The sequence below is a fragment of the Adiantum capillus-veneris genome, chromosome 13 (assembly GCF_014529385.1).
Source record: "Adiantum capillus-veneris isolate H3 chromosome 13, ASM1452938v2, whole genome shotgun sequence".
Lineage (NCBI taxonomy): Eukaryota > Viridiplantae > Streptophyta > Polypodiopsida > Polypodiales > Pteridaceae > Adiantum > Adiantum capillus-veneris.
In genome coordinates, this window is record NC_140943.1 from 34,419,887 (window position 1) to 34,441,497 (window position 21,611).

The following is a 21,611-nucleotide window of genomic DNA, read 5'->3' on the forward strand; positions in this document are numbered from 1 at the left end:
AAATGCTTTGTTCTTCTGACGTAATGTATCCTCCTAAAATTCCTTGTGCTGCTTTTTCATATGGGGTGAGCTTAGGTTTAGCAATTGTGTTAGCTTTACCCTTAGATTCATTTTGTGAGTTCTTTTCCGAAGGATTTGAGGAAAATTGGCTAGAAGAGTTACCATTCTTACCGTTCTTACCATTTTGAGGGTTCTGAGAAGTCTGAGAGGTATTTTGAGACGACTTGTTTTCCTTAGGCTTTCCCTTGTTGTGCTTCATCTCTTGGGAGAGAGCAATTGCTACTGCCTTCTTGAGATCCACGGGGCCGAAGACTTCTACATCAAACTTGATATATTCATCCAATCCAAAAAAGAAAGCCTCTTTGCTCTCATCATATGATTTGTGTAATTGGGTGCGGAGCTACAAAACACGGTTAGAAAAAGACATGACTGGCATACCATTCTGCTTGAGATTGCACCAATCTTCTTTCAACCGCGCTACGTACTGAGGAGGCATAAACCGCGTCTTGAGCTTGTCTCGGAAATCAGCCCAATTGAAGGAAAGGGACACGTCTTCGCGGCTTCCTCTAGGTGCGCGGTCAACTGTGCCTCTTGCCATTGGTGATACCAATTAATGGCATCACCGGCAAGGTACATTGTTGCCGTTAAAACCTTGCTATTCCCTGTCTTCTTAGTTGTCGCAAAACAAGCATTAAATTGATGCAACCAAGAATGAATAACGCTAGCATCCATCTTACCGTCACCAAGAAGTTGAAGCTTGCACCACTTGATGAACCACCAATATCTTTGGCCGGCTCGGGTTTCGAGGTGAGTACCTGTAGGACAAACTCTTGCATGCATTGGTCTCTCTGCGTCTCACGCTCTAACTCCAAGGCCGCTCGTCTGTCTTCGGCCGCTACCCGTTGTGCTTCGCGTGTTTGCTCACGCTCAAGCTCAATAACTTTCTTTCTTTCTTTGGCCGCCAAGCGCGCTTGCTCACGCTCACGCTCCAAGTCGGCCTTTTTTTCTTTGCGCTCGCGATCCAATTCTGCTTTTCTTTCTTCGTGCTTGCGATGATGATGAAGGAAAAAGGTATGTGGTGAGATTTGGAGCCAAGATTCAGAGTTCTCGCCAACGAGATTATGCACAAATAAAAAGGGAACTATGGTGGGTAGTTACAGCATTGAGGTGTGACAAGGAGTACTTGATAGGGGCATCAGTGGTTGTGGAAACTGATTGTTTGCCTCTTCTTGGAATGATCACAAAACTGTTCAACTCCTGATATTGCCAATGTTGCGATGGATAGCCGACATAAAGTCCTTGAATCCTTGGTTTGAAGCATATTGCAAGGAAAGACAATCAATGGCAGAGATGCTATCTAGGGCAAGGTATGAAGATGAACAGGATATGATTATTGAGGGAGATGATGTAGGCACAAAGTTTTACACTATTGATCATGCAAAGAGTAGTCATGCATGTTTTGTGTCTTCACTTGAGTCCTTTTTTGAGAAACTATATGAGGATGAATAGCTCTTGATAGGTCGCTACTTAAGTACTTTGCAAAAGCAAGATGATTGGACTGAGTAGGAATTTAAGAGGATAAGAAGAAAAGCATATGGATACTTCTTAAGGGATGGCTCCTTATGGAGGCATCCTAAACGAAGAAATGGAACACCATTGCGGGTAGTATGCGATAAGGTTACTCAATAACAAATCATCAAGGAGTTCCATGAAAGTTTATGGGCAGGACATCGAGGTGTATGGGCAACATTTGCCAAGGTAAAAGAAAGGTATTGGTGGAAAGGGATGTACAAGGATGTGGCTGAGTTCGTGGAGTCTTGTGTGACATGCCAAATGTATTCAAATGTACGGCATCGTGATGGACTACATCCTACTTATCCATTAGCCATGCATTACAAATGGGTTGTGGACTTGGTCACAATGCCTTTGGGACTTTGGCAAATGAGGTATTTAGTGCTTGTAAGAGAAGATTTGTCCAATCAAGGTGAAGGGCGTGCATTGAGGACAAAGAGTACAAAAGCTGTATGTGAATTCCTTCTTGAAGATGTGATCTGTCGCTATGGATGTGTGGGAAAGATAACTGCAGATAGAGGAGAATTGGATGTTGATGAAGCAAGGGAATATTCTCTAGGATAGGCATCAAACTAGCTCTAACTTGTGCTTATAACCCAGAGGGAAATGGCAAAAGTGAAAGAGGGCATCCTCCAATAATCAAAGCTTTAGCTAAGTCTCGTGAAGGTAAGCTTGGAGAGTGGCCAAGGTTACTGCCATTTGCATTGTGGGTTGACCGTACGACACATAGTTGAGTCACTTGCTATATGCCTGTTGAATTGATGTATGGTCAAAAAACTGTGATGCCAATTGAAGATGTAGTTCTTACATGGAATGTATTGCCATTTGAAGATGAAATGAGTAGAGAAAAGACCTTCTTGCATTGCGCATACGACAATTGGAAAGAAGGCCTGAAGTCATTGAGCTTGCAAAAGCTCGACTAAAGAATGCAAGGTTGAAAAACAAAGACAGATTTGACTAGAGGCATAGGCTCAGACCAAAAGACATTGAAGAAGGTGATTGGGTGTTGGTGTATGATAGTAGCCTTGAAAACCAACACTCTATAATAAGGAAGCTTGCAAAGAGATGGTTTGGTCCGTACGTTGTCAAACATGTGCATGGAAATGCAAGTTACACCTTGCGTGAACTGGATGGGACAGAAATGAAAATTCCCATTAAAGGAAAAAGAATTAAATTATTCAAAAGAAGAGGGGATGCTAATCCATTTGATGCACAACCAAGTGAAGAGGATGATGAATCCAACTATATGCAAACTGAGGATGGAAGTGAAAATATGGCATTTGACCATGAGTTTGAATGCTTTACAAATGTTGTTCTGGTACATACCGGAGGATGTGCAGGTTTAGAGGGGGTGGATGTTGTTCTGTAGCACGTACATAGTGTGAAATAAAAACATTCGCCTCACTCTTGACACTTCTCGATGATGCAAATAAAAACAATCATGTACATATTTTGATATATGTTGAAGCGGCTATTGCGGTCGCTATCATGTACATACCTATCGGAGGAGTCGTGGCCCTGGATGTGGCTGTCACGTGACACATCCAACCCTATGTGTCCGTGGACAAGCTACAGCATGATCAGGGTTAAGTTCAGTCAAGTCAGTTTAGAATAGAAGTGATCTGGCACTTTTGTGAGTCTGTTCGTAGACCGTGCATGCCCAGACACTTAGATTAGATGCATATCCTCTGGTTGCACACAACATGATCATAAGCATTCCCATCAGAATCCATCATAATTCTTCAGGGGAATTTTCCAGTGCATTTAGCCTATTTTCCCTATTTTTGACATTTTTCACTTATTATTTTTAAGTGACTTTTGTTGGAAAGTCGGTAGGGCAATTTTGCTAAGTTTGTATAAATAAAAACCTAGCGCTAGCACCTTCTGGCAGAAGAGGCAGCAGGAGCCCAAGCTCAACAGGCAACTTCTCAGCAAGATCCCCCTTGGTGGTTTTCCCCCCAAGCAAGACTTCCCCTAGCCTAGCGTTTTTCATCAACCTCAGCCCTTGGCGTTTCCATTAGCAAGCTTCACCGTAGGAGACCCCACAGTCCTAGCGTTTTTGATCCAAGCAAGCATCGCCAGAAGTCCTCAGTGCTAGCGTTTTTCCTCCATGTAGCCTAGCGTTTTCTGGACCTCCATCGCCCTTGTGTGCATGGCGATTTCAGCAAACAAAGACTTGCAGTTTCAGCCCTAAAGACCATCAGTTTTCAGCCCCAAGGAACCACAGATTTTCAGCCATAAAGACCAGCAAGGGCAGCGTTTTCTCTTGCGTTTTCAGCTGCAGCAGATTTCAGCCCATTAGCGTTTTTGGACAGCAGATAAAGAGTAGCAGATTTCAGCCCTTAGATCGGTCTCGCCATCACCGTCGTTGTCATCGATCTAGCCTAGACTTGCATCAGTTACATGCATTCAGTTTGTACCAGTTTATGCAATTAATAGTAGACCACTCTCGCCGATGAGAGTGGGGCCTTCGGAGGAGGGTTTTACATCATCCTTGGTGTCGTATTTCTCTTCTCTCTCTATCTCTCAGTCTCATACACTTGCAGCACGCACAATGTCCATTCACTTTGTTTGTGATCACAACGCTCTCTCATTAAGAATGGAAGGCTCTCCCTTCCATAAGAACAAAAAGGAACCTTGAGCATAGTTCGGAGCACTCATCTTCAGCAAAGTTCTAACATTCATTCCGTTGCATCTTACAGTGGTGCATTTCCGTTCTTTTCCACTTGATAAGATGCTTAATTTGGTTTGAAAATGTAAATAGTCCAAGTGTTTCATGGTGGCACACTCATCTCGCCTATATAGAGAGATGCGGACAAAAACTGCCAAAAATAGCAGCTAATAGGCGCCGTTGTAGAATTGCATGGAAAGTGACCCAAAATGGTATATTGATGAAAAATGATGCTTATCTATGCTTTTTATGCTTATGCGAGTGATTCCACAAATCTAGGGATTTTTCTGACTCCGTTTGGGATGTTTTGCATAAAAAATGGCATTTTCTAGGTCGAAAATGAGCTGAAATGACCTAGTTTTGGGCCGAAGTGGCAAAATGGCCCAAAAATTGACACATTAGCTCATATTGCCGTGGGTAAGAGAGAGAGGGTGGCTTTTTACAGAAAAACCTGCAATTTTTCTCCACTGTGCAATAGCTTCCATGGTTGCCCAATCTATGTGTGCTACAGTCCCGCCTCTTTGTAATCTTGTATCTAAGTTTGTGAGGGAGTCAATTAGGGTTTCCCCTTATCAAAATGGTTTGTGGGCTTCACTTTAAAAGCTAAATCTCTGCAAATTCAGAAAATGGTCGCCATGAAGGTGGAAGCTCGAGTATTCCTTTCAACTGTTTGATGTTACGACTATGTAATTGGGGGCGAGGCTACATGATACCATGAAAGAGGTTTGGGTTTTGATTGAGATTTGTGCTTGTATGAGCATTGAGGTTTCATAGCTGAAACTTTAGTGTTACGTGACACATCCAACCCTATGTGTCCGTGGACAAGCTACAACACGACAAGGGTTCAGTGTGTCCCGTCAGTCTAGATTTAGAAGTGATTTGGCACTTTTGTGAGTCTGTTCGCAGACCGTGCATGCCCAAGCACTTAGTGTAGATGCATATCCTCTGGTTGCACACAGCATGATCATAAGCATTCCCATCAGAATCCATCAGAATTTTTCAAGGGAATTTTCCAGTGCATTTAGCCTATTTTCCCTATTTTTGACATTTTTCACTTATTATTTTCAAGTGACTTTTGTTGGAAAGTAGGTAGGGCAAATTGAGTAAGTTTGTATATAAGCAAACCTAGGCTAGCTCTAATTGGCAGAAGAGGCAGCAGGAGCTCCATCGCTCAACAGGCAACTTCTCAGCAAGAACCCTTGGTGGCGTTTCTCCTCCAAGCAAGACTCCCTTCACCTAGCGTTTTCAGCAAGCAGCATCGCCATAGTTCCCCAAGTCCTTGGCGTTTTTCATCACAGATTGCATCGCCAAAAGACTTCAGCATCAACGTTTTTCATCAAGGCTACACCACAAGACAACCTCAGTCCTTGGCGTTTTCCAGAGCCCTAGCGTTTCCAGATTGCAGCCTCAGGCCATAGCGTTTTTCAGCATGTAAAGACCAACAGGTTTTCAGCCTATGAAGCCCTAAAGACCAACAGTTTTCAGCCATTAAGAACCTGTCCACATCAGCGTTTTTGGTGTCAGATCATTTCAGCCATTAGCGTTTTTGAGGACAGCAGCCATTCAGCCTCAGATTTCAGCAATAGCGTTTTTGGACAGCGGATAGGAAGCCTCAGTTTTCAGCCCTTAGATTGGTCTCGCCATTCCCGTTGTCGTCATCGATCTAGCCTAGACTTGCATCAATCACATGCATTCAGTTTGTACCAGTTTGTGCAATCAATAGTAGACCACTCTCGCCGACGAGAGTGGGGCCTTCGGAGGAGGGTTTTACAACGTCTCTGGTGTCGTATTTCTCTTCTCTCTCTATCTCAGTCTCATACACTTGCACGCACAGTGTCCATTCACTTTGTTTATGATCATTGCACTCTCTCATTAAGAATGGAAGGCTCTCTCTTCCATAAGAACAAAAGGGACCTTGAGCACAGTTTGGAGCACTCATCTTGAGCAAAGTTCAAACATTCATTCCGTTGCACCTTACATTTAGTGTTTTTTAAATGGTCTTTTAAGTGAAATTGAATGTGATTCGGCGATCCTCTCAGCATAATCTCAACTTCGAAAACAAGCAATTTCCTAGCACGATAGGAAAGAGGGTTGGTGACTTTGCTGTCACGAACGCTCTTAGATTTTCAGTCACCCTTAGAAAGAAGGTTGGTGATTCTCCACAAACGCTCTTAGATTTTCAGTCACCCTTAGAAAGAAGGTTGGTGATTCACAAGGTGTTTGTGACACTCATCACGAAGTCTTACAGCCAGAGGTTTTGCACCTTCCCAGCTAGACCGCACAAATTCCGACAGCGTGTTGGTTTTTTTGGATTTACAAAAATATTTTGTAGTAAAGTCTGACCCCTGTGTTTGGGATCAATAGTTGAACAAGATGGGTGTGTTGTTGCCAATGAGAGCTGCCGCCTCCGACTCGACGAGCGGTCTGCTAACATCTCCATGCTCAGGTATCTTGAAAGCATTACCTCATTGGGACAGAATTTGTTGTGGAAATACTAAATAGATCATCAGAGCCTCCGTTATTTTATGTATCAAACCAAAATCTCCGAGAAGCAAATGAGATGGACACATTTCTTATCACTCTTTCACTTTTATATCAACTTTGTCAAAGGCAAAAATAACAAAGTATGTTGCATCCGTTAGTATTGCAACTCACCCAGAACTTGATACCCTAAAGAATTTGTATTCAACGGGTCCCCAATTTGCCCATGCCTTCGAAAGATTTAGGTGTGGATTCTCCGTCCCAGGCTATACGTTGAAGGATTGATATCTTCTATGTCATGGAAATCTTTGCATTGTGCGTGCTCTTCAACCCAAGATGCCGTTCGAATCCCATGCCCCACTATATGCAGGGCATCACAGTATTCACCCACAAACCTTGCCATTGGCACCTTTTATTGGCCTACTCTCCGCAAAGATGTCGAGAAGTATGTTTCCGAATGCCTAACCCGCCAGAAAGTCAAGTACAATCGGCATAAAGCCTTTGGATTGTTACAGCCTCTTCCTATTTCTACTTGGCCATGGGAAAGTACTGCTATGGACTTCATTTTCAACCTACAAACTACGTCGTCGGGTTGCAATGGCATCTGTATCATTATAGATCAATTTAGAAAACAATCTCATTTCATTCCTGTCAGGAAAACTATCAAAACCGAATGGATGGCAACCCTATTCTTGCAACATGTATGTTGCCTTCAAGGGATGACGGCGGACGCAATCCATAGTTAGTGACCGAGACCCGCGTATGATAAGCGAGCTTTCTTCGATAACCTTAACACGACACCGAAGTTCTCATCTTCCTTTCACCCACAAACGGCTGGACAATCCGAGAATGCTAACGCGACAGTTCTGGATGTCCTTAAGACGTATGTTTCCAATCAAAAACACTTATGGGAGAAATACTTGCCCCTCATTGAGTTTGCCTACAATAACACGACAAAATGTTTAACTGGCAAAGCACCCTTTGAGATCATTGAACGAGCTCGTAAAGTCCCACCGATTTCTCTCACAAAGGATAAGATTTTTGAGGCCGACAAATTTGTAGAAGACTTGGACAGTGCCTACTCAAAGGTCAAAGAAGCCCTACAAAAGTCTCAAGATAAGCAGAAGCGAGTTGCTGACAAACATAAGAAACAATTGGACATTAAAGTTGGTGATTGGGTATCACTTCATTTCGGAAGGCACGTCTACGAAAAAAGAAAGGCAAAGAACGACTATATCTAAAACTCAATCAATGGTATTATGGACCATTCAAGGTCATTCACCGCATTAACGACGTTTTATTTCAAATCGAGTTATCATCACACTGGAAGATCCATAATGCTTTCCCGGTAAGCCTACTTAAGCCATTCAAGGGAGACTTGCCTACCGAATCTTCGGATAACACTCAACAAGAGGTCGAAGAGAGAGAAGAGATTTTGATCCTAGAACAATTACTTGCTCTTAAAGATCGCATCACTAGAGGTGTCAGCCTTAAGGTAGGACCGGGCAGGCCAAGGGCCAGGACATACATGCGATAAAGGGGGGTCCTATAAATAGCATGGCCAAGGGCCTATATAGGGCACGATTGGGTGGTGAAGAGCATGGAGTTGTCCCTCCATCTTACACTGGTATCAGAGCTCAGGGCTCTCTCGATCTCTCGCGTTGAGGAAGGGATGAGGGGGCATGGAAGGTTGTGCTTGCATGCTTTGCATGCTCAGTAGAGAAGACGAGGACGAAGTTGAGGCCGATAGAGAACAAGGCGAGGGGAGCGGCCACTTGCGAAGAGGAGGAGATCCAACAAGGCGAGCGTGGGCGCCGCTCCTTGCACACAACCGAGGTGGAAGTCGACTTGAATAGTTTGTGTTGCAAGAACTATCGGCATGCTCGCGAGGTCGAGGGCGACAAAGTTTGTCATTGGCATGGTTGGTTTGGAGCAACAAAGTTCTCTCTTTCTAACAAACTACTGACGTGTCAAAGCCTAAAGAATGGAGTCAACTTAAGAAGTCGGCCGAGGGGCCTAAACCCTAAGAAGAACAAGTAACAGAAGAAGAAGTCCTGCCAACTTATGGGGACCCCGTTCGATGGGGCCCCAAGTGACATAAAGGATTAAAATAAAGCAAGATCTGGACACACGCCAAAATTGATGACGTGGCAGATTTCCAAAAATTGCACTGACATGATGACGTGGCAAGCTGTACAGATTTTCGCGTTTTGCAGTGGCTGATGATGTGGCACGCTTTACGGATTTTCGTAAATTACGCTGGCAGCTTTTCAGAAGCTTTTGAGTTTCAAAGGCTTTTTACTATAACTGCTTTTCAGGCCAAGGGCCTTTAAGTATGAGGCTAGGGCTCATTCTTTGGCATGCTTCCTGGAGAAGGTGCAAAGTCTGGAGTATCGGGCTTGTACTGGGTTGATGCAATATAAAGAAATATCGAAAGGGGCGCCAAGGTTTGGGACCAATACTCTCTAGGGTGGAATTCCGCCACTCCGTGTTGCGTATCGTCTCTCTCTATTTCAGTTTAGTTGTTATTGAAGTGCTAAAAGTCTGTTCAGTCTTTTCTTTCTTTTTGGCACGTGGTGCCCGTCTTGTGACAGTGGTATCAGAGCATCAGGCGTATGCTTTTCTGAAAGCATACCGGTCCTAGAAAAGAGCAGACAGAGCTTTTGGAATTTTATTTGAGGTATCTTCGCCCTCCAACCTGGACTTATTAGCCTCTCCCACCCTTACTTCATCGCGCATCGGGCGCGCTCCCGTCTTCACCGCTCATGTCCTACAGGGCATAAGCCAATTAAGATCACTTGCAAGAGAAGGATCCAAATTTTTTTCAAGTAACTGTTTTTCTCAGAAGCAGTGCCATGTTGATGTTGATGTCTACAGCTACCAAGCAACATACTCCAAGTACTTGGCAAGCTTTCAAGAAAACAAAAATTGCCCGAAGTTATATGGTTTCTGACATCTTCCTTCGGAGTGCAACTTCTGGCAGAGTGGGGTATCCTGAAATGCTTGCCATGGAAACCCTAGCAGATTATATCTTGAAATTTCTCGACATCTCTCAGTAGATGTCTCTTCACGAGCAGATGACCTTGGAGGTTTAATGCAATTGCTATCTTGGGACTACCATCGCTGCCAAAGCAACACTGTTTGTCCAAGAGTTGACGGGCCATGCTGTGCTCGGCTACGACCTCGTGGAAGGAACCTAACCCTAATTTTTGGTGCAGGTTTCAAGATGGAAAGTCAGTCGACTTTTCGAGCTCGACTGATGTCGAGATTGCTTTTTAAGTTCGAGTTCTGTTTGATCTTGTTTGGTGATCCTGTTTGGAATTTGTTTGAAATGAATGGTATCTGTTTTTAACGTGTTTTGGTGCCAATTTGAATTGTTTGACTCTGGTTTGATACTAGTTTCAATGATTGGTGATTTTACTCCCGGGTGGAGAAGTGAGAAATACTGTTTTGGTATTGTTTAAACCTCGGAACAACACAGGCCGATACTTGGAGCGCGTTTCGTTGTATGTTTGAAGACCTCGGAACGACGCAGGCCGATGCTTGGAGAGCGTTCCGTTGTATGCTAGAAAACCTCCGAACGACACAGGCCGATGCCTGGGGAGCGTTTGGTTGTATGCTTGCACCTCCAAGCGACGCAGAATGCGGTCTGGGGAGCGTTTGGTTGTACAGTTCTTTGAGCTCATGGCCCGGACCTTTTTAGGTTATTTGCAGGGGAAGTGACGAGGTAGTCATTGAGTAGCTTCATACCGCATACCGTTTGTCTCGGGGGAGTGCTCAGCGGCGCTGTTTGTTGTGTCTTGTAACATGCATATGTAAGCATTTGTGTAGCATTGTGATGTGCCAATTACTGGAAATTCCTAATTGGATGAGATTGCCTGGGTACGTAATTTTAGTGCATCAAGACACCTGCAGAAGATCAGTACGGTCTGGTTGTGATGGCTAATTTTACTACGCCTGAATATCAAGAGTTCCGATCTGGACAAAAGGGGAAGCTAACTCCTTGATCAAAAGAGCAGAAAGGAGAAGCTAACTCCTTGATCAAAACAACCGAAAGGAGAAGCTAGAGAGCAGAAAGGAGAAGCTAACTCCTTGATCAACAGAGCAGAAAGGAGAAGCTAACTTCTTAATAAAAAGAGTAAACTGATTGTCCCTCGGATTTTTTTTTTGAGCTAACTTGAGTTGTTTTGCAGATATGCTGTAATCGCGGACGATTGCTCTCTTTCAAGAAGGGGAGATGTAACAAACTGCTGACGTGTCAAAGCCTAAAGAATGGAGTCAACTTATAGAAGCCGGCCGAGGGGCCTAAATCCTAAGAAGAACAAGTAACAGAAGAAGAAGTCCTACCAACTTATGGGGACCCGGTTCGATGGGGCCCCAAGTGACATAAAGGATTAAAATAAAGCAGGATATGGACACACGCCAAAACTGATGACGTGGCAAATTTTCAAAAATTGCGCTGACATGATGACGTGGCAAGCTGTACGGATTTCCGTGTTTTGCGCTGGCTGATGACGTGGCAGGTTGTACGGATTTCCGTAAATTACGCTGGCAGCTTTTGGCATTGCTTTTTGGACTAGAAGCTTTTGAGTTTCAAAGGCTTTTTACTATAACTGCTTTTCAGGCCAAGGGCCTTTAAATATAAGGTTAGATTTCATTCTCTGGCATGCTTCCTGGAGAAGGTGCAGAGTTTGGAGTACCGGCTTGTACTGGGTTGATGCAATATAAAGAAATACCAAAAGGGGCGCCAAGGTTTGGGGCCAATACTCTCTGGGGTGGAATTCCGCCACTCCGTGTCGCGTGTCGTCTCTCTCTATTTCAGTTCAGTTGTTATTGAAGTGCTAAAAGTCTGTTCAGTCTGTTCTTTTCTATTGGCACGTGGTGCCCGTCTTGTAACTCTCTCTCTCTCTCTCTCTCTCTCTCGATCGTGCTGCACTGCAGCGTTTTCCACCATCACTTGAAGAGCTTGAATTCATACTTAAGGTGAGGGCCTTGTTTTAGGGCACCCCCTCTTGGTAAGGGTTGAGCATCATGCTCAGCTAGCCGATGGTAGCGGCTACGAGGATTGCCTTTGTTACCATATACATGTGGTAGTGATGTTTGTGAACACACTTAGGACCGCCAGGAGGTTTTTTCCCTCGCGCATTGTATATACGCCCATCACTCTAGGGCTATCTTATCTTTCCATTGCACACTAAGTAATACACTCTCTGTTGTGTGCTTTGAGCTTTCTTCGTCTTTTCCAAGCTGTGTGTGTTTTCTTGCAACCCTAATTCCAACAATTGGTACCAGAGCAAGTTGCATCCTCCCAGGCTTAGTCGCTAGTAGCTCCAACACATACCTGTACAATTTCTCCAATTCTTGTGAGCTTTGGCGAACGTCAGCAGATCGACAAATATTTCGGGTATGCTCGTAGAACTTAGTCTGCTCAGAATTTTCATTTGGACTCATTTCGGCCTCCGTTTCGAGTACAGGCAGTATTGCGCAGGCTATTTCGTCATTTTGTGCAGAAATGCTTGCCATGGAAACCCTAGCAGATTATATCTTGAAATTTCTTGACATCTCTCAGTAGATGTCTCTTCTCGAGTAGATGATCTTGGAGGTTCGGTGCGATTGCTATCTTGGGACTACCATCGCCGCCAAAGAAACACTGTCTGTCCAAGAGCTGATGGACCATGTTGTGCTCGACTACGACCTTATAGAATGAACCTAACCCTAATTTTTTGTGCAGGTTCCATGATGGAAAGTCAGTTGACTTTTTGAGCTCGGCTAATGTCAAGATTGCCTTTTAAGTTTGGATTTTGTTTGAGAACTTGTTTGGTGATCTTGTTTGAAATGGATGGTATCTGTTTTGAACCTGTTTTGGTGCCGATTTGAAATGTTTGACTCTGGTTTTAATACTGGTTTTATTGATTGGTGATTTTACTCCGGGTGGAGAAGTGAGAAATACTGTTTTGGTATTGTTTGAACCTCGGAACGAAGCAGACCGATGCCTGGGGAGCGTTTGGTTGTATGCTTGAACCTCCAAGCGACGCAGACTGCGGTTTGGGGAGCGTTTGATTGTACAGTCCTCTTAGCTCATGGCACGGACCTTTTTAGGTTATTTGCGGGGGGAGTGACGAGGTAGTCATTGAGTAGCTTCATATCGCAGACCGTTTGTCTCGGGGGAGTGCTTAGCGGCGTTGTTTGTTGTGTCTTGTAACATGCATATGTAAGCATTTGTGTTGCATTGTGATGTGTCAATTACGGAATATTCCTAATTGGATGAGATTGCCTGGGTAAGTAATTTTAGTGCATCAAGACACCCGTGGAAGATCAGTACGGTCTGGGTGTGATGGCTAATTTTACTACACCGGAATATCAAGAGTTCCGATTTGGACGAAAGGAGAAGCTAACTCCTTGATCAAAAGAGAGCCGAAAGGAGAAGCTAACTCCTTAACAAAAAGAGCAAACTGATTGTCCCTCGGAAATTTTTGAGCTAACTTGAGTTGTTTTGCAGTTATCTGCTGACGTGTCAAAGCCTTGAAGAATGGAGTCAACTTGCAGATGCCGGCCGAGGGGCCTAAACCCTAAGAAGAACAAGTAACAAAAGAAGAAGTTCTACCAACTTATGGGGACCCCGTCCGATGGGGCCCCAAGTGACATAAAGGATTAAAATAAAGCAAGACCCGTACACACACACAAACTGATGACGTGGAAAATTTTTGAAAATTGCGTTGACATGACGACGTGGCAGGTTGTACGGATTTCCGCGTTTTGCATTGACTGCTGTACGGATTTCCGTGATTTATGCTGGCAGCTTTTGCTTTTGGACCAAAAGCTTTTGAGTTTGAAGGCTTTTCATGTAAAACTGCTTTTGGGGCCTAGGGCCTTTAAATATGAGGCTAGGGCTCATTCTCTGGCATGCTTCCTAGAGAAGGTGCAGAGTCTGGAGTACCGGCTTGTACTGTGTTGATGCAATATAAAGAAATATCGAAAGGGGCGCCAAGGTTTGGGGCCAATACTCTCTGGGGTGGAATTCCGCCACTCGGTGTCGTGTGTCGTCTCTCTCTCTCTCTCTCTCTCTCTCTCTCTCTCTCTCTCTCTCTCGGTTCAGTTGTTATTGAAGTGCTAAAAGTTTGTTCAGTCTGTTCTTTTCTATTGGCACGTGGTGCCCGTCTTGTGACAGTATTTCTCATTGTTTTGTATGTAGATGATTTTGCTGATTATTGGTCCGAATGAGACACACATTGCTGAATTCAAGGCTGAATTGAATGCCACTTTCAAAATGAAAGACTTGGAACTTTTACATCATTACTTGAACATACAATTTCAGTAGTGTAATGGAGGGATTGCTTTGTGTTAAGCAAGATACAGAGAAACATTACTATGTAAGTTTGGATGTGAGGACTACAAACATATTGCCACTCCAATGGAAACAACTTTCAGTTGTGAAGCTGAGGAGAGGGCAGTCTTTACAGCTACGGTTGACTGTGTATGGCTCAGATGCCTTAATGGCTGATTTGGGTGTTGGACAGGACACTACCTTCGCACCTACAGTTAGAGCGCATTGGCAATTGCGAGGAACCTAGTTTTTCATGCTCGCACAAAGGACATTGAAGTATATTATCAATATGTCAGGGAGAGACTCTCAACAAGAGAGATCAACTTGGCTTATGTGCCAACAGAGGAAAACCTTGCAGATCTGTCCACAAAGGCATTGCCTTCGAAGCTTTCTGCAAAGCTTTGGGCTTGCTTCCCTTTGTTGATTGATCATGTCCTTAGGGCATGACAATTCCCTGTACACTATGTGCCAGCTCTTGTTCATCACATCACTGCTTGGGGGTAGTGATGTGGTAGTGATTTGCTGCCATATATGTGGTAGTGATATGCATGAACACACTTAAACTGCCGGGGCATTTTTTTCCTCAATAGGAGGTTTTTTCCTTTGTGCATTGCATATATGGCCATCATTCTAGGGCTAACTTATCTTTTTATTTGCACACTAAGCAATACACTCTCTGTTGTGTGCCTTGAGCTTCTTCATCTTCTCCAAGTTGTGTGCATCCTTGCAACCCTAATTCCAACAGTGCTTGGTGTGTGTGCATTGTTCCCCTCCTCCAACATCACTAATCTTTTTCACAGTGAATTTTGAAGAGGATTGCACTAGTAATACAGGGGACGTGCGCATTGTCCTCGAGTAATGAAGCTTACCATAAAGTTCTGTATACTTTGAGTTTTGCCTATGATCTTACCTATGAGAATTATATTATGAATCTATAGTCTTGTGTGCTTGGGGCCTTTTTCTGAGCAGCTTTGAGTTATTATCATCAGATTCTCATCGTGGAGTTTTGAATTCTCTGAGTCATGCTAATGAGAAACATAGATTAGAGTTATAGTTGCGCTTCTTTTGAGCACTTTCAAAGCTTCAGGTGTTTTTTGCTACCAGATTCTGTCTACAAAACTAGGAAGACTACCTAAAGATATTGTGAAGCTTGATGCAAATGAGAATCCATATGGGCCACCCCCAGAGGTAATAAGAAATGGAAATATATGCACAAACCTGCATCAGCTATTTTCTTTGCTTGCTTTCATATTCAAAAGCTTATGTAGTTTGGATTCCCTTTTGTTTATTATTTTGTATGGAATTGCCTGAGAAATGTAGCTTTTGATGTTGCCATGTTATCAGGTATTACAAGCATTAGGAAAATTAGAGTTTCCTTACATTTACCCTGACCCGGAGTCAAGGCGTTTAAGAGCCGCTCTTGCAAAGGACTCAGGGTTAGAGGCAGAGCATATCTTGGTTGGATGTGGGGCAGATGAACTCATTGATTTGATAATGCGGTAATTTCTTACTAAATTTACATCTCAAACTTGTTTAAGTGACCTTGAAAATAACGTCTTGATTCAATGCGAGTTCTCTTTTCCCTCGTTAGATGCACGCTAGAACCTGGTGAGACCATCATAGATTGCCCACCAACATTCACTATGTATGTGTTTGATGCGGATGTGAATGGAGCCAAAGTTATCACAGGTGTTCTTTGCGATCTTTCTGAACTCGTTTTTAAAAGGACCTGTTTCAAGACCGTTAAGATGTTGCCTTCTTCGTTGTTGTACATCTGCAGTCCCTCGTCAGTCGGATTTTACCCTGGATGTTGATGGTATCAGGAATGCTGTCAAGCAGCATCATCCAAAGGTGGTCTTCTTGACATCTCCTAATAATCCAGATGGCAGGTGTGGTGCATAAGGTCTTGTCATTTATGATTGCTTCATTTTGTGTTCATGTGGTGCTTTCTGGTCAACAGTTCGTTTTTATGTTTGAAGTATTGATTTAAACTTACCCTGTATACTGTTGTTGGCAGCTTGATAGCAGAGACAGATCTCTTAGAGATTTTAAAGCTGCCAGTTTTGGTTGTTCTGGATGAAGCTTATATAGAGTTTGCAGGGGAACCGTCAAGATTAACATGGGTGAAAAAGTACGAAAACCTTATTGTGCTTCGAACTTTCAGCAAACGTGCAGGTCTATTTTCTTTTAAAGATCTGAATTAATTGAGTGGTATGAGCTTTATAGTGTGCGCGCTTTACCTTTTACCTTTAGACCGAATAGGTTGGCATTTCATGTTTCTCATAAGAGAGCTTGTGTAGTCTAATGAAGAGTTTCTACTTTGTACGATGCACATAAAGTTTGGCATAGATGGGACAAGGTTTGCATCCAATTGTGAATTTTATGTTCGTTTTGGTGTTGTGACATATCAATCATTGAGTACTTGCGCAAGGGTTGGTTTTTGTTCCTGGGCTGTGTGTTGATTAAGAAATTTGTTTAGATACTTATGTTTGAGCTGTTATAAATAGTGTTCTCTAGTTCATGGGGATTCTTATATTTGTAGACTTTACTAAAACAAGAACAGGGACCATCCCTGAGGAACAAGTGATGGGTGGTCTTCCTTGTATGCATCCAAATACACAGAAATCCATCTTGGTGCTTGCTTGAGAAGGCCCATCATTAAGTTCTTGCTATTTTCCCTTCTAAAAACTGCATTTCAACTCAGCTGACACTGCCGAAGAGTAGCTTCTAAGCATGGTTGCATCCAAACATTCAAGGCATCAACCTGTTTTAATTACCTAGTAGATTATTTGATTAATTTTTTTTGAAATCTTGCAGGTTTAGCAGGTTTGCGGGTTGGCTATGGGGGATTTCCTCTCAGCCTTATCAAGTACTTATGGAGAGCCAAGCAACCCTATAATGTGTCAGTAGCTGCGGAGGTCGCAGCATGCGCTGCTTTAGAGAATTCAGTTTACCTTGAGGTGGTTTAGATTCTTTTGGCTGATTGCAGCTAATCATTTAAATAATCCACAGCTTGAGTTTCATCAAACAGATAGTTGTTGTGTTTGACAGAAAGTGAAGGCAGCTTTGGTATCTGAGAGAGAGCGGATGCTTGGGCTGCTTCAAGGTGTATCGTTTTTATCACCATTTCCAAGCCACGCGAACTTTATTCTCTGTGCAGTCAGAGAGGGCATTGTTGCAGAAAAACTGAAGGTAAGGGTTAACTTGAGTTATTTTCAAGTTTATCCATAGTAAATTTAACAAGTACAGATAAAAACATGTAGTAACAAAATTGTGTGGAATTTAGGGAGTGCAGCTTCTGGGTTGTGTATGCTGGTAAAGAAAGAAATCAGTCCTCCAAGCCGTCTGTTTTTTGCAACAGGAGACTCTTCTTTCATCTCAAAACATGCCGAAAAGGCTGCAAATAGCTCCTGCTTAGAGGCATGGATACTATGGGAGACTCTCGTAAGCGAAAAGGAAACAGCTCAAAAGGCTTTATTGTACAAGGGGATGAGAGAAGCCAAACATGTTGCCTCTAATGCCAGCAAAAACGCTTGTTACATTATGTAAAAAGGGCCTGCTCGCCAAATACTGATAAAGGCTTGGCAACGTAATTGGCTGTTGAAGCAGGTCAAATTGGCCATGAAAGGTGTGGATAAGCTGGAGCCATAGTCTCGTGTAGTATCAGCTGGAGGCATTGGATAGCCCATGAAGATACAAACGCTTTGGTTTATATGGAGTTCTCCATATAAACCAAAGAGTGAGACTGTGCAGTGTGCATCAGCTCCCACTGTATATCCAGCTCTTGATACCAACCCAAAATCAAAAGTCCAGAGGAGAGCTCAAAAAGGAGACCCTCTTATTTGTATTGCCACATTGTCCACCTCTGTCTGTAACCAAGAGTAGAGCCAAAGTAGAGGAACAACATGAGCAGAGCCTCAAACATTAGCTGTAAAATTCTGAGTCATTTGCTGTGCGTGCAGGCAGTCCCATGGTACTGTTGAGACTCCGCAAGTGGTTGTACCCTGTGCAAATAGACTCCATCCAGTTTTCCTTGTCACTGATAGACTACATCCTGTCTGGAAGACATGCATGCTCAAAATGATCCATTATACTAGTATTTAATTATGCATAACAGCCCTTTGCATAGATGATTGCCTGGAAGACTTGCATGCCCAAAAAGATTCATTTTACTAGTATTTGATCATGCATAACACATCTTTGCATTGATTATTGTACAAGGCTTGGCTGGGCTGTCACAAATGAGAGTGTAGTAAACGACAAGACCGACTATGATGGTCTAGACTAGGCCCCCGTATCTGTACCCAAGCTAAAAACCTTGGAGGTCGAGTGTGATTGCTATGTCTTGCGACTGTGATCACCGCCACAGGAGCATTGCTTGTCAAGGCTTGTTTCGACTATTCGAGAGCTTATGGACCATATTGCAGTCGGCTACAACCTTATAGAAGAAATCTAACCCTAATCTTGGTGCAGGTTTCAATATGGAAAGCCACTCGTCTTTTCGAGCTCGACTAATATCGAGATTGCTTTTTAAGTTTGAGTTCTGCTTGAGAACTTGTTTGGTGATCCTATTTGAAACTTGTTTGAAATGAATGGTATCTATTTTGAACTGACTTGGTGCCCGATTTGAATTGTTTGACTCTGGTTTTAATACTGGTTTCAATGATTGGTGATTTTACTCCCGGGTGGAGTACTGAGAAATGATGTTTGAGAATGCTTGTTCATACTCATGGCCAGGACCTTTGTGGTTATTTGCGGGGGGGGGAGTATTGTTGTTGTTACTCATGGCCTGGACCTGGATGGTTATTTACGAGGGAAGTGTTCATCGGCAGCTTTATGTTTTAATGTCTTGTAACATGCATATGTGAGTATTTGTGTTGCATTGTGATGTGTCAACCACTAAATATTCCTTATTGGATGAGATACTTCTAGGAAGTCAACGACCCAACATACCAAGAGTTCCGATCTAGAATGAGACTCTTTATTGGATGAGATACTTTTGGGAAACCAACGACCCAAGATATCGGGAGTTCAGATCCAGAATGAGAGTCTCAAAGGTGTTGCCTCTCTCATAGAGAAAGGGGATCTTGTAAAAACGATTCCAAGATTTGTGTAGGACTCTACTTACTCAACCACTTTCTGACCATAAGTAGATATTGGTGCAGATTTTCCTGGTTTTTCTCCAGTTTGGGGCAGATTTGGGTATGTGGAGGCTATGGACCCTTGTTTACCTTGACCTCTCTTCACTGAGGGGAACCTGATGAGGTTTCACGATGTGTAGCAGTGCTGGATTGCTTTGGTTTTCCCAGCTGGAGTCATGTTGCCATGCTGCCTTCCCACAAGGGGAGGGCATGCGGTTGTTGGATCTAGAGGGGGAGCTATTCATTTCCAGCTTCTTCTTTAGAGAGAGATGTTTGGACAGCAGTAGGGTCTTCTTCAACACTTTTGGAGTAGGTTTCTATGGCCGTGTTTTCTTTGAGGAGATGGATTGATAGATTTGCCGCACCTTTTGAAATGTACATCTTTCTTGGAATTGTCGGCGGAGCTACCTCTCCAATGGGTAGTAGGTTGACGATTTAGTTGCACTTTTGTATTAGATTATGGATTATGGATAACAAAGGGAGATTTCTTTCCTTCTTGAAGTAGAGGATGCTCTTTGATTTTCTCTTGTCCATCTAAGGATGGAAGTTCCAGTTTTGTCTTCAGGTGACTCTTGTTCATCCGGCATGCAACAATTTAGGGGCATGTTTCAGTCCATGGGTTGGAGTTGGCTTTGAGAGGCAGAGGGGAATATTTTTATCTCCAGAACCATTTCTTGTTTGATCATCCGATTTTCTTGAGAGAAGGGGAGGTGGAGGGTTGCGCTAGGCGGGATGAGGGGAGCAACGCGAAAAAAGGGGGAACCGGGGGGGGGGGGGGAGCGAGCTCTTCGGTCTATTCTGCTGTTGCACAGAGAATCACCTAAAAAGTGAATTAAATTCCATTGGCCACCTCCTTGTCACTCTTACCTCCTCGTCACTCTTGCTTTTTTCCTTGAAATTTAGGGGTCGACTACGTAGGCCGCTGCATGTAGGGGAGAGTTATAGGCATTCCACCTGAAAAAAAAGGACCTAATTTCTTTGCGGTCAATTTCGTCCATCACAAGCTCCTCAAGCTTCTCGATCATCCGATCCATGGGTTCATACACTTTGCCTATGCATGGCTGCATCCCATCAAGGATGTCTAGTATATAGATAATGGGCTTCACCACAACATCAAGCGTCTTGACCTTCTCTCACCATTTGGCGTTGTCAGCTTGAACTCTACATTCTTTGCGAGTCGCTGTGGAAGACTCTGGCACGCGGAGGTACTCATCACTAAGAAAAGACCCTCTCAGTGCTCACCACATGTAGACAAGCGGGCAAGCATTGGGAAGTTATAGGCAATGTCATGAGAACGGGCACCACGTGCCAACGGAAAAGAACAGACTGAACAGACTTTAAGCACTTCAAATAACAACTGAACTGAGAGAGAGAGAGAGAGAGAGAGAGAGAGAGAGAGAGAGAGAGAGAGAGAGAGAGAGAGAGAGAGAGAGAGAGAGAGAGAGAGAGAGAGAGAGAGAGAGAGAGAGAGAGAGAGAGAGAGAGAGAGAGAGAACACGCTCCATGGAGCGGCGGGAGAACTAAGTACAATGCCGGTACTCCACCCCTTGCACCTCACGCGGAGCATGCCAGAGAATGAGACCTTGGCTCATATTTAAAGGCCCTTGGCCTATGAAAAGCAGTTTACATGAAAAGCTATAAACTAAAAAGCATATGGTCCAAAAGCGGGTGGCCAAAAATTGTTAGCGCGTTTTGTGGAAATCCGTATAGTTGCAAGCACAAAATCCGGGACTCCGTACTGCTGCCACGTTATCAACTCGCCACGCAATTGAGTGTGTGTGTGTGGGCTTGATTTACTTTAATGTCTTTGGGTCACTTGGGCCCCATTGGATGGGATCCCATAAGTTGGTAAGACTTCTTCTGATACTTCTTCTTTTGCTTCTTCTAGGGTTTAGGCCTCTCGGCCGGGATCTGCAGGTGGGCTCCATTCTTCTGTGGCTTGACACGTCAGCAATTTGTGACATTCCCCCTTGAGAGAAAGTAATTGTCTGCGATCACAACATATCTGCAAAACAACTCAAGTTAGCTCAATTTTTTTTTCCAAGGGTCATTCTGAGGGACATTCCGAGAGAGAATGAGTTTTCTCATTCCAAATCGGAGCTCTTGTTTTCCTGGGTCGTTGGCTTCTCAGAAGAATTTCATTCAATAAGGAGTGAGAAGAGCCACCTGATGAGAGATGTCGAGAAATTTCAAGTTATAATTCGCTAGGGTTTCCATGGCAAGCATTTCAGGATACCCCACTTTACCAAAAGTTGCACTCCGAAGAAAGATGTTAGAAACCATATAACTTCGGGCAATTTTTTTTTTCCGAAAGCTTGCCAAGTCCTTGGAGCATGCGGCTTGGTAGCTATAGACTTCCACCACTACATGGAACTGCATCTGAGAAAAAGAGCAGCTCAAAACAAATCTCGGATCCTTCTCT

At 43.6% G+C, this 21,611-nt stretch overlaps 1 protein-coding gene across 4 annotated transcripts in view; it reads left to right on the forward strand.

Annotated features, from left to right (window-relative positions):
* LOC147443792 (histidinol-phosphate aminotransferase 1, chloroplastic-like) overlaps positions 1-21,611 on the forward strand; it is a 57,591-nt gene that overhangs the window by 9,377 nt on the left and 26,603 nt on the right. For 2 of the 4 annotated variants that reach the window (XM_086526588.1, XM_086526585.1), the window contains exons 2-8: positions 15,153-15,236; positions 15,393-15,547; positions 15,640-15,737; positions 15,829-15,937; positions 16,066-16,223; positions 16,866-17,008; positions 17,100-17,240. In XM_086526588.1, the coding sequence (XP_086382714.1) occupies positions 15,153-15,236; positions 15,393-15,547; positions 15,640-15,737; positions 15,829-15,937; positions 16,066-16,223; positions 16,866-17,008; positions 17,100-17,240 (888 nt within the window). Of the gene's footprint in view, positions 1-15,152; positions 15,237-15,392; positions 15,548-15,639; positions 15,738-15,828; positions 15,938-16,065; positions 16,224-16,865; positions 17,009-17,099; positions 17,241-17,334; positions 17,383-17,409; positions 18,018-21,611 lie in introns of those variants that run through there. The other 2 variants (XM_086526586.1, XM_086526587.1) reach the window with 2 other exon arrangements.